The sequence below is a fragment of the Antrostomus carolinensis genome, unplaced genomic scaffold (genome assembly GCF_000700745.2).
Source record: "Antrostomus carolinensis isolate BGI_N321 unplaced genomic scaffold, ASM70074v2 scaffold1145, whole genome shotgun sequence".
NCBI classification, from domain to species: domain Eukaryota; kingdom Metazoa; phylum Chordata; class Aves; order Caprimulgiformes; family Caprimulgidae; genus Antrostomus; species Antrostomus carolinensis.
The window spans coordinates 11819-30469 of record NW_010314007.1 but is presented as its reverse complement, the minus strand read 5'-3'; the positions used below and the strand labels follow the sequence as shown (position 1 = coordinate 30469).

Genomic DNA, 18651 nt, shown 5'->3' with positions numbered 1-18651 from the left:
TCTTCACACATAAGTTAGTCTCCACCACATCTGCTGCAAGCTGAAGATTTCCATTTCTTGCACATCCCCATACATTTCTGGCCAGGTGATCCTGGACAGATACACACCAGCAAATCTACGCCTCCTCAGAGACCAATAACGCTCTCTCGCTAAGCCACATGGTTGGAGGCTCTGTGTCTTAAGGAGACAAGCAGGCAGCTTGACACTCTAAAGAGAGCTTTTGTTGGAAATCCTTACAGCTGTACAAAAACTAACACTTAAGTCTGGAGGGCAGGGAGAGCTGATGGTAAAAGTGTTTCTAGTGCCCTTTCCCACACCTCCTCCATCTTCCCATAGTCAATTAAGCACACACAGAGGGTGAAAAAAAAAAAAATCAAACATGCACTGAGATCTTCACATTAAGCCTCCCATCACAACTAGCTCTTACTCAGGAGATGCCATGAACAGTGTGTAACCTTAACAACTCACAGATGCCCACAGAAGTTGTTTTAATTGCAGTTTGATGCCTTCAGTGCACTATGCTCTAAAAAAAAGTTCAAGTTCTGGTAGCCTACAAATGCTGGGCACAATTAATTAAGATTAGCTTCTAGCATGTTTCATACAGACACAATGCATGCAAGAAGGGGTCCGAGTTGAGACAGCACACAAACTAGCAGCAAAGTGGATTGAGGGAATGAAAAAAATCCCATCAGTAGCATTTAACTTTGTATTGCTAGTCAGAGGAGACTTGGCTGGCAGATTGAGAAAACCTCTCAAGTTAATCTCCTTAGTGCACCGCAGAAAAATACAAAATCAGGAAGGAAAAAGAAATACTGAATAAAAAAAAATTATCCATCAGTCTAACAAAAATGCCTTTATTAATCAAAAGGCAGCAGCTTAACAAAACTAGGGATTACACTTTTAAATAACAGAGTCTAAGTAATCACCTGAAAGATTAAAGCCCTTCTTCCTACTGGCATTAATTCCACACTGTCTGGAAGAAGCAGATGATACCAATCCCATCACTAATTTACTGTCAGCAGGGTAGGTCAGTCATCCAGCATGTGGTTTTGAAGCCACAGGGCATTCAGAGGGGCCAGCATTAGCCTAGGCAGGTTAATCATCCTAGGCTCACAGGGTGGTCTATGTACAGACACAGGCTCCCTAACACAGGAACTTGGAGTGGCTACATTAGGCTCCTGCTCTGAACTACCCTCTACAGGTAGCTGGTTTTTCATTCCATTGACTGAAGAGACTACCCCCAGCAAGCCAGAGACTCCTCAGGCCACAGAGACTTTCCCCCTTTGGACTAGAATACACTGTATTTACACATTAGGAGATCTATTTATTATTCCCCCATTAGTGTTATTTTAGGACATGAAACTCTTCTTGCTTTTCCCCTTTGTTCCTCCCCTCACCCTCTAGCTGGGTTTCTCAGACCACTGCAAGGAACAGATAGTTTGGATACTACCTTTAAAATACAGCATTTGTATCAACAAGTACACAGAAGTACCTTTCCTTACCACTGTATTATTCCTGAAATGTTGCTATTGCAATTACTGCCTGAAGTAAAATTCTACTTTATAATTATATCAGATGTGGCAATAAAACATGTGTAAGAACCGTAAGAGTAAATACATTTAGTCATATCCCAGCCCTCTGACCTATCAGCCTCTTCATCCTGCCAAACCAGCCATATGTACCATCTCTTTCTCTGTGCCATGACAAGTGTCCATGCAGCGGTGCAGTGAGCCAGGCTGGGAGGTAGACCTGGATGAGAAGTAACCCAGGAGAAGGGAAGAAACTGAGGGACATGAAAACAGTAAAATACATCTCAGTAATCAATTATCAGCATACTGGCAGCACCACAAGATATGCTGACATGTAGGACAAGGCTGGGCCACTTTTGGCACAGGCATGAATCTACATCCATTTCAATAGGCTGTAAAAGCACAGCCTTAGGGGAGTCCCCAAAAGACAGGTAGCAGCAAGGAAACAGTCCCCCATACAGTCAGGCACTGAGAGGCACTTTGGTGTTCTCCACAGAGGCTCCATCAGCTCCTGTTAACTCCAGCACAGCTGTGGACAGGGTTATACTGAGGAAAAAAGATGCCTTACAGTTGTATTAATATTTATTTCCTTCTTTCCATTCACCGACATTGCTATGTCAATATGAGTGGCTTTGAACTGATACACCAATTTCACTATTACAATGATTGAACTGTACTAAGTACACATCTTGGATTAGAAACGCTTCAAGATTTCTATATACATAAAGCCAGGAAAGTCAAGCCTTGAATAAAATGAAGAATCACCCACAGTCACTCCTTTTTGATGTCAGTTCTTCTCAAGCACACATCTAAGCAAAGGGAGAACAGTCTCACATAAAACACTGACGCATCCGATGCCACAATTTCATGTACATTTATTCCTTCAGTGCAGACTAAAATAAAATGCACTACTTTATTGTATTGAATATGATCAGTCATTACTACTACCAGACAAGAAATTTCCTATAGCCATAAATTGAGCACCTATGTGTCTGTCTAGTGTTAAGAAGTTTTTCCTTTAAGCAAAAGTGTGCTAAACACTCAATATTGTGTCATCATGCAGAAGTCAAAAACCCTAATAATCATTAAGTTTTATCAGCATTATCTGACCGATACTGCATTACAAAGGAGAAGGCAGAAAGGAATCAAAGTGACCCTACCATGTGGCATGAAATTGACTCACAATTTAGCTCTTAATAAGAATAAAGTCAAATCTGGTAATGTGTAATGGCCAGAAGACACTGGGTTTTAATTGGAGAAATACAAATGGAGCTATGTTCCTTTAAAAGCACTTCTCAGCATTTCTCAGCCTGTCAGGGAGGGCAGAAGTCACATGTGTGATTTCAATAAAGATCTCAACATTTCTTCAGTCACTTGACAGACCTTTTTTAATCTCACATCACTTCATTATCAATACGTTTAGGATTCAGTCCAAGATTGTCTCTTTACAGGATGGCATTCAGAGTAGGTTTCAGACCAGAAAGATCTGTAACTACATCCTGTCTTTCCACAATGCAGTTGTGTATTCTTCCTGCCAGTCAGGCATACACCAGCAATTAAGATAATGAATACATAATGCTTATGTACTTACACTCACAGACAAACCAGCACTTAAGACGAGCTCCAGATGAGGATCTGCATGTGGCAGCACTCAACCTTGCCACACCAAACACATTTTGACTCTGGCCCTGATGAATATCCCCATAAATAAACAAACAGCTGCACTCTAAATCCACTTACAAATAGCAAACCATTTCCACAACATTTTCAATGTGCTGTAACACTCAACTGATGGATCAGGAATGATGAAGATGATGCCACTTGAAGAAGGCTCATCAAAAACAAAACCTAATGCCAGTCCCAATCAGCCTTCACAAAGGTGAAGCTGCACCCCCATCCAGGCAGTTTCACATGCCAAAGAGGTACACAGCCCATTGTCTGCACAACAGAACGATCTTTAGGGCAAATTGATAAACATTTGTTTGGGAGAAATGGCAAAAATCACTTCAAGCAAGAAGGCTGGAAGAGTGGTCACCTTAATTTCTAGATCCTTCAGTTTTCACTCCTCCAATTACAGCAAGAAAGGTTATTTCTGTTTGTGGTTTTTAACCTAATCAAAGTGTTTCTGAAAAAAACACACTAAATCATCACCATGTTTAAGGGAAAACCATACAGATGTTTTGGAACAGCAAAGAAAAAGCAACACTCCAACAGATATTAACTATAATGAGACATACATGATAGGACTCAGATTTCTTTCTGTGGCAACAGCAATTCCTTTATATTTAAGGACTCTAGATTTCCCTTGTAGACATTTTACTCTCTTTTTTTTCCCCCCACACAATTTAAATATTGCCTTGAAAAGATTTAACTCCTTTATTCTGAAAAGCATTGTTAGATTTTTTTTTTAGCTGAATGAGACACAAAGCATAACAAAGTTTGAAAAAACATTTTCAATAAAATCTTAGTAATAAAAGATACACTAGTGGCTTCCAAACTTGCTAGATGACGGATCACTATGAAAATCTCACAGACCTTCTGATGCCCTTCACTGTCAGATTTTCAACTAAAAATAACAAAGAATACAATGTGGGTCCTCAGACCAGTGAAGCCCTACTTAACACTGCATATGATTTTACACCACAAGTTGTAAAACAGTGAATAATCAATGTTCACAACTGAGTAGACCATCAGGAGTAAATTCACATCAGCATATTCTAGTAAAGTAACATTATTGGGTTTTGTTGGTTGTTTTTTTTTAAAGATAGCAGATCCAGTTCAGGTGTCCCTGCTCCTTTATGCTCCTTCTTGTTGCCTGAGAGGAGAGATTTCTCAGACATCTCTTCAGGTCCTGCACCTGGGTCACAACAACCCCATGCAATGCTACAGACTTGGGGAAGAGTGACTGGAGAGTTGCCCAGCAGAGAAGGACCTGGGGGTTGAACATGAGCCAGCAGCGTGCTCAGGTGGCGAAGGCGGCAAATAGCATCCTGGCCAGTATCAGAAATAGGGTGGCCAGCAGGACTATGGAAGTGATCATCCCCCTGTACTCGGCACTGGGGCCACACCTTGAATCCTGTGTTCAGGTTTGGGCGCCTCACTACAGGAAAGACAGTGAGGTGCTGGAGTAGGTCCAAAGATGGGCAATGAAACTGGTGAAGGATCTGGAGAACAAATTTTATGAGGAGTGGCTGAGGGAACTGGGGTTGTTTAGGCTGGAGAAAAGGAGGCTAAGGGGAGACCTTATTCTCTACAACTACCTGACAGGAGTATGTAGAGAGGTGGGGGGGTGGGTCAGTCTCTTTTCCCAGGTAACAAGCAATAGAATGAGAGGAAATGGCTTCAAGTTGCACCAGGGGAGGTTTAGGTTGGATATTAGGAAAAAATTCTTCACTGAAAGGGTTATCAAACATTGGAACAGGCTGCCCAGGGAGGTGGTGGAGTCATCTTCCCTGTTGGTATTTAAGAGACAGGTAGATGAGGTGCTCAGGGACATGGTTTAGAGGTGGAATTGGCAGTGTTAGGTTTATGGTTGAACTTGGTGATCTTAAAGGTCTTTTCCAACCACTACAATTCTATGATCCAGGCTCCTCAGTACTGATGAATCACTCACAATCAGCATCTCAAACACCACCCCAGAGGCAGCAGCACCTGAAACTTGATGTGATGCACACTGCTTATTGAGCTAGGTGTCTCACCCAGTGCATGCAGCCCATGCTGCTTCCCATGCCTGGGTGCGTTTGAGCCCATCAGCTGCTGGCACATAGGGAGATATGTGGGCAATGTCCATCCTATAGTAAAGTCTATTTCATCATTTGCCACCTTCAGAAGAAAGCTGAATGGATCTCTACTTCAATGCTATTACCTGAAAGCAGCCAGGAAATCCCAAATTCCCTCCGACTCACACATGCTACTACAGGATAAGAGATAAAAGCCTGCAGTCAAGGGGACAGCCATACCAGACTATGACTCTCCATGTCCATCTCATCTGCCTACAGAGTCACCAACTCCTTGTCACACAATCCTCAGTCCCCACTGGCTGAGACACTGAAGAACATCAGCCAAATCAGAAGAAACACACAGAAAAGGGGATAACCACAGGTTGATTTCAGGGTGTTTTATCACCCACAGATGAGCCTCTCCCTATCCTCAGGTCGCTGAGGGCTGAGAAGAGTCCCTTTTCTAGGCCACTTAAGCCTTTTTAAATATTTGTTCCTTGGTGCTCAGCTAAATTTCCCTACTACAGCTCCCAGTTACTGTAGAGGATAAAATGTTTTCAACAGATTTTCTTGCACATACTGTAAATGCTCCAAACCACTCTCTATATAATAAGCTGATCCCTGTAACACTATAAATTCATTCAAATTCTTTTCCATGTGAGCAAGAAAAAAAAGTGACTGAAGACAGGAAGATACTTTCCTTTGATAGTGTCAGAACAGAAGCACAGTGTCCAAAGCTGAAGTAACATGGAATTTTGGAGAAGTCAAACCTAATGACACCAGTCTTGCAACTGAAAACCCAGGACAGCACACATTTTTTTTAAATCAAAGTGTAAACAAAGACATAGGTCAATCAGATGTTCACACCTACCCCAAAGCATAAGGAAAAAGATAAAAGTAACTTTTTCTTAATACACAAACACTATGGGCAAGGTACAAAAGTATGAAAAGACACAGAAAGGGGTAAATACTTACATGATTAAGAAAATCTACACTTTATAACCTAGGACAAGAGTCTGTATTTCAGGATAGAAGCACTATGAAGCTACAATACGGAAATGTTTTCAGGTGTGGGTTTTGGGGGAGGGGTTTGGGGGGAGGGGTTGTTTGTTTTTTTAATTATTTATACTGCTTTGGAGGAGCAGTCCTTATTTTTAACTGGAATGTTTACAGTTTTCCATTGTGTCCTAACAAAAAAGTTGCCATTTTCACCAAAAACATTTCAATGGAGAATAAATATGTACCTGTACTACTTCTCCAAAGTATCCCTATTTATAGTTTTCCGATGTTAGCACAAACAAGCCTGATGAGAGCATCATTTCTTCATCTGAACAATCTGGTATTGGCCTCCATCAGAACAAAGTTAATAAATCAGAGGAGCAATTCCTATATTTTCACATCTGTTCCCCTTAAAATTTATGTATAATTCAGTACAGACTATAAAATACCTTATGAAATCTCCTTCCAATGTATAAACATTATTAGTTGTCAGCTGAAAAACGTTCTGTGATTGCCATTGGGTTTATATTGGCTCCCTCTGCTGGTTTAAATGCACAAAGTGTAATTCCGTAGAGGTTTGGTGGTTTTTCCCTTCTTTTCCATAATTTGTTGGAAGTAAAGAACTGCAAAGACCACAGCATAGCACAGAAATAATTTCATTTATAATCCACCCAGGAAAGTTTGCCAGTTCAAATCTAACTACAGTGATATCATTATTGCCAACCCAAAGGAGTGAAAAAATAAAAAAGCTATATACCACAGAAAGAAAAAAAAAATCTGTATGTCCTTCAGAAGGAAAACAGGCACACAGGCATGCTGGAGAAAGAATGCAAAAGAAAAACCATTTGAGGGTACTCAAGAAGAACAGTTCATTTTATGTCGAGAATTTTTGAAGCCGATTTGGAAAGCTATTTTGGCGCTGGTTTTGTTAGTTTTTAACTCTTATATAAGGGGTAATGGTTTTAAACTAAAGGAAGGTAGATTTAGATGAGACGTAAGAAAGAATTTTTTTTACAATGAGGGGTACTAATGGAACAGGTTGCCCAGAGAGGTGATGGAAACCCCATCCCTGGAAACACTCAAGGTCAGGCTTGATGGGGTTCTGAGCAACCTGATCTAGTGGAAGGTGTCCCTGCTCACTGCAGGGGGTTGGAACTAGATGGCCTTTGAAGGTCTCTTCCAACCCAAGCCATTCTAGGATTCTATGATTACATTCAGGTAATAATTATGTAAAATATTTTTAAATATACTGAAAACATGTCTACATAAATTTTTCAGATGTTCTTTGACAGCAGTCCAAGGACATTTTTAATAATTTTATGGGAAATTTCAGCATGAATTATTTTAGCTTTTAGCTACGAGTTAGTTTGGAAGATGGGAATCTTTTTTAGTACTTTAATACAAGCACTCATACAAAGCTGCAGAAAAGCATACGTTACCTGCCCATCTTTGAATCACAGATTACTTTTCTCTTACAAAAATAAGCAACCAACCTTCATGAAAAGTAACCTGGCTAAAGAATCATATAGTTCACAAGTATCTCAGTTTAAAACACTGTAAAACTGCCAAACTACGATTTGTTTTTCCAGCTTTTACTTCCAATGTATTGATTTTAACTTTGATATGAAGACTTATACTAAAGCTTTCAGACACAGGGCAGAAGTTTTAATCTAGCCTTGACTATGGAATTTGGTATTTGGAACAGAAAGACGTTTCTTCATCTTCTACATTTTTTTCATCCTGCCTAAATTTTCAGCTGAGGATGAATAGACTGGCTTTTTTCCCCCTTCTCTCAAACTGAGACAAGATTTCAAATTCCTCTAAACTCAAGTTCCTGTAAAACCACTTTAGGTTTTGTTCTCACTCCCCAATCATGTGGCCACTTTCACTGATAACAGAATAAATGATAAACGTATAAATCAAGACAACGAAGTAGAGCAGTAAACTGACCACAACATGTAAAAGTGTTGTACTGGCCATAAAATGAAATGTACCCAGGGTTTGTAGCCAAGAGCTAACAATTTTTCCCTTTGTTCCAAAGATTCTTATCCTCAGTACTATGCAAGTTTCCTCTCGGCAGAGATTGCAGCCTGGTTATGAATGAAAAGTCTGAGACAAAGGTAAAAGGCCCTGACATTCACACATTTCTGCTCAGAGGGTTACAACTTAAACATAGGTATCAATAAATTAATATAAAAACAGAAAAATATTTCCCTCTTGTAGTATTACCTCCATCTACTCTTTATTCCAGACAGCTCCTTCTGGAATTATTTAAATTCAGGTTATTTTGAACAGGCAACCAGAATATAAAACACAGGAACAGTCCCCAGAGAAATTTCAGAATTACACATTCAATTTTTTCCACAAGGCTCTTGTGATGACTGTAAGAAGTTTTATATATTGCAAGAGCCTATTAGTATTTAATCTGCAAATTAAGCAAAAAAGGATGCATTAGATCATGCTTAGGTTTAGAATTTATGCATGTTGCCCAATAAACAAGACTTTACACATTATATACACCTTTCCATTCTTTCTTCATCAGCATGGAAAGTCAATTGGACTTTCGTTCTTTAGAGACAGACACATTTTACAGCAAACGGCTAACTTCAAATTCATCAGCTATTAACATTCTCCAATATCATCTCAATCATTTTCTTGGGGAAAATGAAAGAAGAGAAAAAGAAACAAGCAATCTACAATGCAATTAATCAGCTTGCTACACAACATGTATTTCTAGATAGATGACATCAGTGAACATTTCTGTAGCTTTATTCCCAGTTATTAAAATCCTATTACTACTGTTATTCCTATTATTAAATTTGTAGAGAAGAAAGAAATAGTGTGTCATTAGGACCAACATTTTTTAAGGGGCATAATCTTTAACAATAATTTCAATAATTAGATCAATCAGGTCTAAGTTTGCAGAAATTCCATCCTGCAAGACCGTCTACGTTATAATTTTGTGGCAGATAAAAATCTGTCCATCTGTATGCTTGAACTCCTGCTCAAGTAAAAAAATTTATCATGAATATAAAACATTAAGAAAAAGCATTTTCTTAATGTAGTACTGTACATTTTTCTCTTGCATATACCCTGATTGTATTCATAAACAGACTGTGGGAAGAGAACAGCAAACAAACAAGACTGGATAGATGTGCAAGATTTCCATTTTCTGGTTACCAAAGAAGCAGTTGCAAGCTGGATTCAATACCACATAGCTCACAAGACATTTGCAGAGGCAAGTATGTTTTTGGAAGTGGAAGAAGCATTGACAGCACGGGGTGGGAAACACCAGTGCAGGCAGCATGAACCCTTTCCACCAGCGAGAAAAGCAGTGCTCTGTGATTACTTTAGTTTTCCCTCAGCATCCAAACCCATCAGGCTTCCCTGCCAAGCTCCTGTCACCTATTGGCAGCCACATTAAGAACAGTCTACACCTCCATAGTATTAGAATAAGCTAGCTTTAGTTATAGAAATGTGAATTTGGCAGTATCACTACAAGCATACACACGTTATACAAATCAATTACTATTTGGAAAACAAACTGGCTTATATTTACTGCTGATCAATGATACTGCAGAATATTTAATGACACTCAAGCATTTGCAAAACATGCAAGCTGTGCCAACCAAACAAACTCAAGAGTCTTGGACATCTACCTAGTGCTCTTTAGCTGATGCCTCTGGATTCTGACAAGTTCACTGTGTCTGTATCACACACTCATAACTATCAGCTGCAACAGATGAATCCTTCAGTGCAGCTTTAGGACAAGATGAAGAATGGAACAATTCATTATAAAAAACATGCATTTACAGAAGGTTGGAGCTATTAACATTAAAAAGATGATAGAATAAAAACTGCACTCTAGGTGTAGCTGCAACAACTCCCATCCGCGAGCCCTTCAAGTATTAATATGACAAAGTTTTTGGTAAAGTGATCTCACTTGAAGAGACATGTGATAGAACTAGAATTGAATTGTGCAGATCATTAGCTGAACAAGCTGTCCCCTTTCAGATACCGTGTTATTTTGCTAGGTTTCAAGAATGTTGTCTTTCATTTTTTTCCACATTTTTTCTGAGGAAATGTATAATTGTTTTCAAATTCAGAATTTTCCACCTATATTTTTCCCAATTTAAAAGTATTACTGCACAATCAATCACTTGTTCTTTACCAATGTACAGCATAACATGTGTTGCTGTAACACATTTGTGTGCATGCACTTTGCTTACAGCAAATACAAGATCATGCAACTTACCCAAAAGCTCTTTCACCCCAACTAGAGAATTCCTACCTCATGACAGGAGAAGAGCCGAACTCCTTCCATCTGATGGAAGACTGGGTAGTGGGTGTTATCAATTGTGTCACGGCGGTAGACATCTCCCACTGCCAGAAAGGCATCTAGGCCTGAGTGTATCAAGTCCCACTGATGAGCTGATGTGTGTGCTCTTAGCATGTGATCACGATTCAAGTAATAGTTATCCTCTTTCTTTCTGCTGGCATGGTTTTGTGGGATAAGCAAACTATCAAAATTCTGCTGTACTGTAACCACTGGAGAAAGACCGTCATAGACAGAAAAGAGCGGAGTCCCACGGCGTCCTGTATATTGTTTGTAGAAGTGGTCCTTCACCTGCTCCTTGATTAGCCATAAAGGGTGATGCTTTTTGTTGTGCAAGTTCTTCCCCACCTTGGAAAGAATCTTCTCTGTGACATTGCTGTAGTCATCCTGAGGATAAGCTTTACCAAGCAGTTCCACAGTATTTGAGCAGGGTGTGTGGGCAGCAAAATCTGAAGGTACAGACTTGGATGAAGAATGCCTTGAATGGGTGGGAATTCCTCTTACCTTTACTTTTGGTGACAAGGCTGTTTTAGAATACTTGGCTACTCTCATGAATTTCCAGAGCATTGCCATTGCAAACTCTTCTATGATCTAGGAAAAAAAAAAAAATGTAGTTAGTAACTGCAATCTTGCTCCAGGAATTGCTAGTATCACAGGGATAACTGAAATCAAATGTCTGCTTGATTAATATGACAAAGTACCCATTATAAACTACTATTTTTACTTCAGAGGAGGGAAAATACCCTTGTGATCAAATTTCAGCTAGGATATCTTAATCAATTATCAGTCTTCTGCATCACTGCATCAGTATTAATGACTGCAGACCTAGCCTTAACCCCATTCCAGATTCTGCTTCTCTTTACAGTTGAATAAACATCAGGCCTTCTTTCAAAACTGTATTTCTCATCCAGTTAAAATATGAGGCAATAACTGAATACTACTTATGAGAAACTCAGAAATTTAACAACGCCCTTCAGCAGTCAGGGACTTGCTTATAATAAAACCCCAAGCATTAACTTATTGTTGTAAAAGCCCCCCTCCCCCCCATTAGCAGAAGCTACAGAAGGTTGTTCCACATTAACCAGATGCATATGGCACACTTTACACAATCATCACTAATTCTTAACGCTAAACAAAACCAGTTTAACCTTCCAAACCACTGAACCACTGTGGAAAAAACAGATGGCCAGAGCACAAGGCGTATATTTATACATAAACAGCATATTAAGTTCACATATGAGTAGTGCACAAGATTCACAATAAAGGCTCCAGATGAACAGAACCAACGTTAGCATTTTGGGGTGAGCAGAAAAGTCCCTTTTCCATAAGCCATTCTGGGAACAATCTTTACACCTGACACCACTGTATTGGGCAGGGAGGTTTGCCAACTCTCAGGAAGGCGAGTGAAGTGATGAGACCCTGAAAGATGTCCAAACTGAACAACTTGTTTGCTATCAAAGAGCCATCTTGACACACCCGCCCTGTTTACAAACAGGCTTTGTGCTTCACCTGTACACAGCTGCATTACTCTGTTGTGTTCAAAGAGATAATTCCAAAAACAGAGTGTTGAGTGAGGATCATGAGCCCTTCAGTCACTCCAAATGCATAAGCCCATTCTGAGACGCAAAAATCACTGGGGGGGAAAAAAAAAAAAATCTACAGTTGGGCCTCAAAAATACTAGCTTAGGTTCCAGTAAAATAATTAAGCATTACAATTTGCTTATTATGGAATGGGAAAAGAGAGACATTAGAGGCTAAGTGACTGGGGAAAGGCAATTGCTCCAAAAAAATGGTTTACATTTTTCTATGAACCAAGAAATCCAGAGCCACGGGTTTCCTCGGTGAGAGAATTTCCTGTTAAAATCTTATTAAAGAAATGGGGGAAGAAAGGACATAAACAATGAATAGATCTCACAGTCTTTAAAGGATCACTTTCCATCTTTACACTAGTATTACAGTTACCTTGCTAGCTTTCCACGGGAAGGTAAGAGAAACAAATGTAAGAAAAAAAACAAAAGCTAAAATTATTTTTTTGCTCTTAAGATCCAGAAATACAGATGCAAATAGAATAGACACATTCAAGAATACAGAGTCACCAAAAAAACGATCTGCAAAAGATAGCAGGTATATTATGTTCAGTAGTCAGAAATTTAATTTGGCATGGCAGTGTAAGATTACTAAATATTTGGTTTAATCCTTTTTCTCGTCCTATATCTTAAGAAAAAAGAGAAGCTACAACTTTTATCTAGCTTTGAAATTTTTAAGGAGGACTTTTTTTTTTTTAAAGAGTTTGCAAAACTCTCACTAAATTAGTTCTTGGGCATTACTGATAAGGTTCTTCCACAAAAGAACCCACACACACACCAGAAACCCCTCTAACATAGGCCAAACAAAGGATAGCCTTACATTTTCAAAAGAGGCTCCATTTTCCCCAAACATACGTTCTCCTTCATGGAAAGTGAGTTCTCATTTTCAAACAGCTGCTTGAAATACCCAGTTCTAGTCAGATAATGAATTCAGCTTCCCTTAAGTAAATATCACCATCTGCCCATACATTTATTTTTCTAAAAAATTCAATTCAAAATTTATACATAACTGTAATGTATGAAAAACTCTCGTGACTATCGTGAGTCTCGTGATGTTCACTGCCTTCCTAAATACCGTTCCTCTGAGAATCAGACAACCATATGAGAAGTTTAACTTCCACATAGAGTTGTTCTTATGATTGTAACTTTATGGAAAAAGAAATTAGAACATGAAACATAAGTGCATGGGGGGAAGGGACTTCTCTGTTTATTTGAAGATTAATGATTTTTAAGAAGACTAATGTATACAACTCTAAGGGCTTACCTGATGATTTTTCACTATTTGTAATGAGCAACATTGCTATGAGTTTCTGATAGTTCAGAAATGTTAATTTTTCTGAGCAAGTGATATATACTCTTCAGAGACTTGTATAAGAGAAAAACATACAGATAAATTTGCATCAGCTTTCATCCTAACATTGTGCTTGTGCCTTAAATAGTTAAATTGCATTACTATCTGCATTATTATTCTAATCTAAAGCAAAACCTGATGTGAGCAGTAGGGAAAAAAGTTAAGAGTTATCCAGTGTTATCTGATGAGTCATCCAGTGTCCAAGTACGGCAAACAACAGCAAACAAGCAGTAAAGGAGCCACTGACACAGTATCACACAAGAGCACTAGAAACACTGAAGTCCTTCACCAACACTCTTCTGCTCCCACCTCCCACCACAGATTCATGTTTGCTGCTTCCAGGATCGTTACAGAAAAATGGTATTGGACTTAGTTCAACTCAGCTGGGTTATAAATTACATTTGGGGAGAGATGCCATAGAGAAGGAAGGAAAGTCATATTTACACTCTTTACACCATACAAGAAAACTTCAAATCAAAGAAATGTTTACAAGGATGGAGAGCAAGACTGGAAAATAAAGAAATCTCTTCACCTTTCTGCTAGCAATAAGCAACTCAAGTTAAGCATACACTAATTACTTATGTTCATTTGTAATAAACAGACAGTTATTTCTAGTGGACATCTATCTAAAGGTCTGGAAAAGCACAGTTCAAAGTTACCATTTTCTTCTTTCATTTCCACCATGGTTATGATTTGGCCGTAAAACAAAACTGGTTTCTGTGCACACTGACAAAACCTGAATCCCACAGCAGAGACTGACAGCCAGCTAACAACCACAGAAGCCAAACAGCAGCTGTAGGTCCTGCAGCTGAAAACAAATACATAAACTGGAAACAAACATTGAATAACCACCACTGGCATCTACAATCCAGAGATGGCAAAGTGCTCCACCAGCATTATCAGCAGGCTTGACAGTGTTCCTGACTAGCAGCTGGGAGCAAACACAGGGTTTTGGAAGGAAGCTGCCTCACCAGCAGTTCCCAGTGGAACTCCCTTCTCAAAGCACTGCAGGTGGACCTGCAAGCACCAGGCCCACCATCTCCTACAACACAGGCCCTTACCTTGATGCTGGCACTGCCACGTTCCCAGGTACCTCATCAGCTCCTCTGAAGCTCCATGGGCCTGGCCCTGTACCTCAATGTCCATACTGACATGTCTAATACAACTGCAGGAACTGAGACCTTTAATAGGGGATATGATACATTATGTCTTGGCAATAGATTTGGAACCATGTCTGCACATAGGTATGAGCTTTTGAGCAGCTTCAAGGTAGACCAGAGTGCAGGAAGTGGCACGCATGCCACCCAGGGATGAATGCATTAGAATAACCCTGTCTGTGCTGTGGATAGACCAGGCACAGATGTGACCACACTTGCCAACATCAGTTCTCTACCACAGACCTCACACCATTTCTACAGCGGTTTCAGTTGATGGACAAGGCTCCTTCATTCTCCACAGAAAACCAACGATCACAAAGCAGCACAGTAGACATTACACATACAGAAGTACAGCACAGTCGGGAACTTAACAGGGAAACAGCAGACAAAACAAAAAAAAACCCATGACTTCGGAGCACATGCAAAAGGGATCATATTGCTGTACTGTTAAAACATGTCCTTTCATGTCTAAATCCAGGTTTCCATGTCACAGTGCAGCGAGGATTAAGACAGCACTATCACAGCTGCAGTGGTATTTGTCACAAGTCCCCTCTTCTCCACATTTAGGAAAGAGTTGCAGACTCAGTGAAATTCCTCCTTACACCTGCCTTGAAAAAGGAGGAGAAAAGAGGGGCAGTTTAGAAGCTCACAATGAAAAGAAGGCCTGTGCACCAGTGTTGTTTTATTCCTCCACCTCTGCTAGAAAAGTGGAATAGAGCAAACACTTTTGTTTGAGCAAACTGGAAGCCACCAGGAAACCAAGCAGACCTGCTTTTAGGGCCCTTTACATTCCCATCTGTGAGCCAAGGGCATCCTCACTCTCGCTGACCACTTTTCTGTGTTCCCTGTGCTTTTTACTGTTTATGGTTGCAGAAACACAGATGGGCTACTGCATACATAAACCAAAGTACATAATGGTTTTGAAACCAAAAATTCTACCAAGATGAGAGTCTGTCTCTTATCCAAGAATAGCTAATTAATGCAAGACTCTGAAGTGCCATGGAAAATGTTAGAAAAGTTGGGCTGCCACCATTTTGTGATGTGACAGCTTTTATCTACTGTATGTGTGGGGAGGGGAGTTCAACCAACATAGCATATGTTAAAACAAAAATTATAAACATATGCTAGACTGCTAAAATTGGACATTTACCAGTCTGCTTAGCAATTTAGCTAAGCATTGAATTTTAGTTTTGAAAACTATGTAGGCATACAGCAGCAAATATCATTGTATTGCCATGACCATATCTACATTGCATAGGATATAACAGAAATTATTTTGCATGCAATACTAATGAGCTCGGATTTTTTTCCAAGCTCACTTTAAAGTGTGGATATATTGCTGCACACCAGAACAGACTTTCACTTTTATTGAGCATGCTGAATTCATGTTATACACAGAGATCTCTGAAATAGCCTTACAGACAACTTTGAATGGATCCATTTTAGAACCTGAACTTTCTAGGGCAGAACATTTTCAGATGTCCCTGATGATGGCTAAACACCCAGTGAAATAAAATATTGCATGCACTACAAAGCACCAGGCAAGATAACATAGGCTTCAAGTATTTGGCTCTTAATTTTTTCATGCACTCAGAGTTGATCTAGTTAATAATCCATCAGGAACTTCCAAGAAACATACAGAATAACTTTTTTTGTTATTTTTCTTAACTGAAGCAAAAATGTGTCATAAACTGGCTTGCTGTCTGCTCTCTAATAGTGATACATTAATCATGACGTCGCCTTTGGCAACATTTTGAGGCTTGCAATATTGTGAGAGATATTTAAAGAGCCTCTTCTGGGATAAGGCACGATCATGTTTTCTCTCAGTGTTACACACAAGACCTTGTTAAATATGAAATAAGAGGTATTAACAACCATGCACCTTTTTCACTGATCCAGAAGATGCCTATTGTCTGAACAAAGGTCAGTATTTCATGCCCTGACTTACTTACATGAGTACCTTGAAGGCAAGCACAGAAAATGTGGTCCATACTTCTAAGGCACACCTTCAACCACTTTCACCATTCTTTAGGACTGCAAGATGGGCTGAGATAGTCATAGTGGGCAGCAAGTCTTTGGAGAGGGGAAGACACTTCTGCAAGGACCTCTGTGCAAGCACCAGTATTAATATGCTTTGAATCATCACTTGAGTACACTCACCATTCAGTTTCAGGTTGGATATTGCAAATGATGACAAATGACATCACATCACACTGCAACAAGTTTCAGTTACCCATTTGGTCATCCAAAGCTGCTACAGACTCTTAGTTTCCCACAATACACAGCACCACTCCAAGATTGTTCAGGTTTATCCATAAGTTTTCCACTTACTAAAAGGATAATACATCTCAAAACATATGATTCAAGACAGGTAAAATGCATTTCAGTAGTCAAAATACTTGTAAATTCTGTATCTGTGCTGCCTAGCTGGTGTAAGATTGACACAAAGATTGACATAATCAGGTTTCAAGAGAACGTGTAGTGAATCTGGCTTAAGCAGAGCATCCACGCACTGGAATTTGTGATCAGCGAGTTAATCAGGTATGTCAAATTGCTGAATTATTCAGAGAGTATATAACTTTTTAAAAGAGAGAAGTATACAGTATAATTTGCATTAGAAGTTAAAGACCAAAGGCAAATAAATTCAGACTTCTGGTTCTACAAGATGGAGACACCAAACTCCATAAGATGTAAAATTCAGAAGTTTAAGGTGAGCAGTCCAACCATACCATTTCTAGTTGAACAGAAAAAAACCCCAGACAGATTAATAAAAACAAAATACGCAAAAACAGAGGAAAGAAAATATCAGTGGGGGAAAAAATATTTTACATATATACATGACAGTAGATTAAATTAAGGAAAATCACCCCTGCTTAGAAACAGTATGGAATTTTCTTTCATTTATACCTTAATTATTTATTGATATTCTTTTTCATAAACTAAAACAGAGGGGGTGTTTTTACTGAAGAAACATCAATTAAGCCCTTTAGTGGAAACTTTAAGTAGTGTGCAATGACTAAGGCACACAAAACTCTACTGAAAGTTAAGCATCTGTGACCTGAGCTCTTACTGACATACCTGTGCTCTTCCCTCCCTCCACAATGAGACAAGGCAGCTAACAGCCAACTCCATGTTTTAAGGAAAAATCTTCAACACACAAACATTTTATGAATGCATTACATTACAAATTACGGACTGCAAAAATGCAGTGCAGAAATAATTCTTAAATATCCTCAAATGTGTCTCCTGCTTTTAAATACATCAATTTTTCAAGGGATGCAATATGAAAAAACACAATCTTTGTCTGCTTAAGGAATATTCTTTTTCCAATACTTTGAAAATATTGCCAACTAGCTTTCTTCCTTAGATCTGACATACTGTAAATAACTGTCAGATGAAAGATGAAAGGGACAGAGACTTTTAAATACTTATAAAATCCTCACTCTAGTCAAGATTACCACTATTTCTTCTGCCTTCTTTTTCCCAGCAATATCTGCAACTCAATTATCTGTATTTTTCTACAGAGATATATGCCATCAAGAATTTTACTCCTATGGAGTTTTACCCAAGTGAAAATTAATTTGCTTAGAAATTAGATATTAGCAGCATTTATGTGTAGTGGTATGCTTTCTTAGTTCTCACTGATTAACTACATCATTTGGACATAATAAAACCATAGAGACCTCATTCTGCTTTAACAGGAGGAAGGAGTAATAATTTTTTGCAGTCAATTATTAAATGCCAAGAATGGGACACGTGCAGACTTAGTAACAGTGCAAAAGCCAGCAGAGGAAGTGTAATTAATTTTAAGTATTAATGATTTCCATGACAGTAATCTAAAACACTACACCGTAAACCAACAGTTCCACAGCATAGGGGGTGATAAACGTGGTACACACTACACTCCTGAGACAGCAGAACCTCCTGAACTTCAGCACTACTTCTCAGGCAGAGAAAGTCACTTGTAGGTGCAC

General features: G+C 39.1%; 1 protein-coding gene across 1 annotated transcript in view; it reads right to left on the bottom strand.

Annotated features, from left to right (window-relative positions):
• Positions 1-11169, bottom strand: part of FARS2 (phenylalanyl-tRNA synthetase 2, mitochondrial) — a gene marked incomplete at its 3' end in the record, with an annotated part of 19635 nt that extends 8466 nt beyond the window's left edge. Inside the window, exon 1 of the mRNA XM_010167465.1 lies at positions 10539-11169. Coding sequence (XP_010165767.1) covers positions 10539-11156 — 618 coding nt within the window. The remainder of the gene's footprint in view (positions 1-10538) is intronic.
• Positions 11170-18651: the final 7482 nt, after the last annotated feature.